This window comes from Manihot esculenta, chromosome 14, assembly GCF_001659605.2.
Source record: "Manihot esculenta cultivar AM560-2 chromosome 14, M.esculenta_v8, whole genome shotgun sequence".
NCBI classification, from domain to species: domain Eukaryota; kingdom Viridiplantae; phylum Streptophyta; class Magnoliopsida; order Malpighiales; family Euphorbiaceae; genus Manihot; species Manihot esculenta.
In genome coordinates this window covers 564825-569043 of record NC_035174.2, presented here as the reverse complement: position 1 = coordinate 569043, position 4219 = coordinate 564825, and the positions used below count along the sequence as shown (strand labels likewise).

Sequence of the window (4219 nt, the reverse complement as noted above, 5' to 3'; positions counted from 1 at the left end):
TATTGAGTTGTCAGTTGATACAAGTTGAAAACAGCATTGGCCAGCTGCAATTTTGTTGATATTGTATTTTCTTCCAGGGGATCTAGATTGTTAATATTTGTAGAATGTGCTAAGCCAAAAATTTTGGAGCAGAAAAGAGGCTGCTGTAATTTATGATTAAAGACTAACAGTTCTCATATATTGTCTGTCCCAGCTGAAAGCTATTGGAACAAATTTAGGTGCGAGACTTGACCTGAGAAGTGGGTCTTCTACATAAACAATGTAGCATGACGCAATTTTACAAAGTACTGCATTCTTTCGTTGAATCTTTCCAAAAGAGGAAGCAACTCTTTTCCCCCATTGGGAGGTTTAAATTAATGGATTTAATTATACCCAAGCTAGTAGGTACACAAAAATTATAATGATATTGCAATTTGCAATAGCAAAACAGAGTGAAAAGAGTTGGAGCCCTAGGAATAGAATCTCTTTAAAAAGATTCCTAGAGAACAAGATTTGTGTTATTACTATCACCGAAGACATCGGGATCATCATTGGCCACCAGATAATCCACTTTTATTATATTCTAACTAATGATCGTTTCAAAGACAAAACAATGTTATCCAAGTATCAGGAAGAAGGAGCATTGTGAACTTGCCATGAAGATGCCAGCAAAATAGGCCTCCCTTTCCAGCCAAGAAGGAGACAACCCTTTTCACTGGTTAGAGTATATCCATCACAGCCATAAACAGAGAGCATCATTCTAGCTTGGCTCAAGCACTTTAACCCCACTACTTGAAATCCTGCTCTGCCTAATTGCCTTCTCCATTGGTCTGCCCTTTCATGCCTTTCAACCCTATCTGAACCTTCATAAGCTACAATGTTGCGGATCTCCTCGGCAAAGTGAAGCTTCTCTATCTTCATCCTTTGCTGGCTATTTCGTGGAAGACTAGCCTCAAGTGAATCAAAAATGGCTGAATAGTAGTGTAGAGATTCCAGAAATCTCCCAAGGAAAAAGGGACCATTATGGTTTGCATCTTGTTCCACAACAGTGAGTAAGGTTGGATTTAGTTTCTTGATTGCTTGGAGAATGGCCTTGAGGGAGCCTCTACTCTCTTTGACGAACTTGTGCAAGTGCATAATGCTATTGACGAATAATGCCTCCCCTTCTCTCAAGCTCAGATTTCCTCGCGTTAAAATTGATGGACTTATCTGCTCTGATATCATGTTAAACTCGAAAGAGATGCCCAATGAACTAGCATCTTCTGCAAGCACCATCATGCTAGCTTCAAGCTCTAATAAATTTTGCTCATTATTGATTAACCCTGTGATTCGGACTTTAGGTGGCCCCTCTGGCCTTGATGCTAGAGTTCTAAGAAAAGAAGGCCATTGAAGGGTGTGATCCATTCCTACATCAATCACATGTAACGAGTCCTTCCCTCCTGCTGCTTGACATATAGCTTCATTTGCAGCCATGTAACCAAAAGCAATATAAGGAGTTGTTTGGTACAGAAGTTGAAAGGCTTCCATTTTCTCCTCCCCAGTGATCAGTGACACATCCATGGCACCATTTGTGAATGCACCAGTGACATTGACACTGTGAAGAAGTGACAATCTTGACTTCAAACCCATAGCAAAGCAATATGAAACTCTTTGCAAAGAATCACCCCAGGGATTAACTGAAGCCCAAATTTGGGCAAGAAGTGAGTTTGCCAATTGGGTGTCTCTACAGCCCACAGCCTCAGCACATGCCAGCAACAAGTGCACCAAGTGAAGACCTTGGTCTACCCCATGACTCACCAGTTCCACACTTGGAACTGCAACAGAATCTTGGAATGATGAGCCAGTGCTCATCTCGAATTCATCATCTCCTTCTAAGAGCATTGGAACATCTCCAAAAACATCGTCCACCATGGAGAACTTCTCCATCTCATCTGGGATATTCTTAGGAGATGGATGATCATCAGTATCTTTGGCTTCTTCATCCACATTAATGAAGCTATCAACCAATTTGTCCACCTCAGAAGCAGCTAAGTGAGGAGTGGTGGGGGTGGTATCATCATCAGGAGAGAGAAGCTCAAATTCATGATTCATCAGTGTTTCCTCCAAGTCTCCTGCTTGTTCCTGCTCCATTCGAGCAGGGCAGAACCTTCGAATGACAAGATCATGGTTAAGAGTGCGGTGCATGGGGAAAGAGAGGCAACCATTCAAGGCAGAGGAGAGAATGAGAAATTAAGAAGTTAATGAAATGGGTAATCAGATGGATTAGAGAGAGAGAGAGAGAGAGAGAGAGTTTGGAAATGATTGGGACATAGGGTAAGAATATATGGAGTTTCCTCGTCTTTGAGATGTAACTATGTTGAATAAGAGAATATTCTGTCTAATTGAATCTTCCATAAACAAAATGTTAAAAAATGTGAAATAATTAATGGGCAGGGCAAAGTGAGCTAATTAATTCAACCCTAAAGCACACAAAATAAATAAATAAATAAAAGGTTTATTAATAATAAGCCTCACTACTTGATAACCAACTTATTATGAAATACATAACAAAAATGTGAAATCAATTAGAACCTCTTAAAAAGGAGAGGAGAGAAGACTGCAAATGAGTTGGTAAAGGGTAGTTATCAATTAGATTAGTAATAATAAATGCCAGAGAAAGTTGGAGCAAAGCAATTCACAAGAGCCGAGGTTTAAGACAAATGCCAGTTGCTTAATTTTTGGAATTGGCGTCTGCCTTTGGACGGCCACCGGCCAACAAACAATGAGACGCACAACCTCTTTCCTTTGCATTAATGTGAGATTTTCATTTCTCTAACTCTTTCCTTTTTTTTCGTTTAATATCATCAAATATACTTTCTAACATCTTAACTAAATATATTTAAGATCCCCACTACCAAAATCATAATACAATCAACATTAAATCTCATTTATTTATTATAAATTCACATAAAATCCATTTAAATAAGAATCGTCACATTTACCAATAATTTTATTAAAAATCCATTTATATACATAGAATCAGCTTTCTACTTTTATCATATCTTTTCTATATCTCATTACCATTTATTCATAATAAGTTCTGATCTGTTCAAACCAACATCACTCGTTTTATAATAATAATATTTAATTTTAGAAACTGATGATCTGAAATCTAGAAAATAGGGTTTTACAAGAGTTTTGTAAACTTAACAAAAAACATTTTTCCTAGAGGAAGGCAATCCTCCTTTTATCTGTTTTCTTTTGTCCGCTAGTGACGTGTAACAGACTGCCCGTCATTGGGCCACCTGTCCCTGCCATGTTGATACGGACGTACGAGAATATCATATCCCTGCCCCATGCGTAACGACCTCTGATTCCCCCCGGGCGCGCATGCGGATGGACCCATAAGACAGAAGAGTTGATCCCCTTCCTGATTCCGAGCTGGGCTTGAAGATAGGATTAAAGCTGAGCCCAGATAAGACCTATTTAATGGGCCGTATGGACTGGGTCGGCCTAATTGAGGAAGCTAACTGGAGCCCGGTCTTGAAGCTAACTGGAGCCCGGTCTTGAAGCTGAGTAGACCGGACCTGATTCATGCGAGAGACTTGAAGGCCTCTAAATAATGGGCTGGCACCATGGGCCTGGCCCCAGACCGGGGTGAAGAAATCCAGCGGTCATCAATTGCCCCTTTACTTTCTCACTAGTTATTGCCCGACTAGCGAGGGGGTAAATACCGAGAATCATTATGACTGCGACGTCTAAGTACGATTTGCCTCAGAACACCCTTTCACCTTATTGTCATTTCAGATTTCAAATTTCCTCTATCTTCTCCAAGTTCTTGCATTCCTTTGTTCCCCGAGCACATTGCTACCTTTGCCTTCCTGTCTTTATTCTCCAGGTACGCCTCTTCTTTTGCCATGGATAGCTCTAGCCTCCCCGATGTCGTCAACCTAGAGTCTAGCATCACCCCGTCCAACATTAGGAGTTTCATCTCCAGGGAATACCTAGTTACCACTCTTTTTCACATCCGAGCTCCTTACCGGAATGAGAGTATCGTTCTTGCTGATCCTTCTCCTCCTGGCCTAATCGACCCCCAAAGAGACGTTAGTCTAGTCTTCTTCATCAAGCAGAGGGAATATGGTTTATCTTTCCCCTTTTCTCCGTTCTTTAACGAGGTCTTCCGGTATTTCGAGATCACCCCTCGAATGCTAACCCCTAACTCTATTATTTTCACGTCTTCCTTCGAATCTGTGTGTCTGAG

The 4219-nt window shown here is 40.7% G+C and overlaps 1 protein-coding gene across 1 annotated transcript; it reads right to left on the bottom strand.

Moving 5' to 3' along the window:
* Positions 1-132: 132 nt before the first annotated feature.
* LOC110630715 (GRAS family protein RAD1) lies at positions 133-2407 on the bottom strand. Its single transcript, XM_021778266.2, has one exon. It carries the CDS (start codon positions 2161-2163, stop codon positions 607-609), a length of 1557 nt encoding a protein of 518 aa, XP_021633958.2. The 5' UTR covers positions 2164-2407; the 3' UTR covers positions 133-606.
* Positions 2408-4219: the final 1812 nt, after the last annotated feature.

Bases quoted from the DNA above. Each gene is read 5' to 3' on its own strand.
- LOC110630715 (XM_021778266.2), bottom strand. From the start codon at position 2,163: ATGCACCGCACTCTTAACCATGATCTTGTCATTCGAAGGTTCTGCCCT.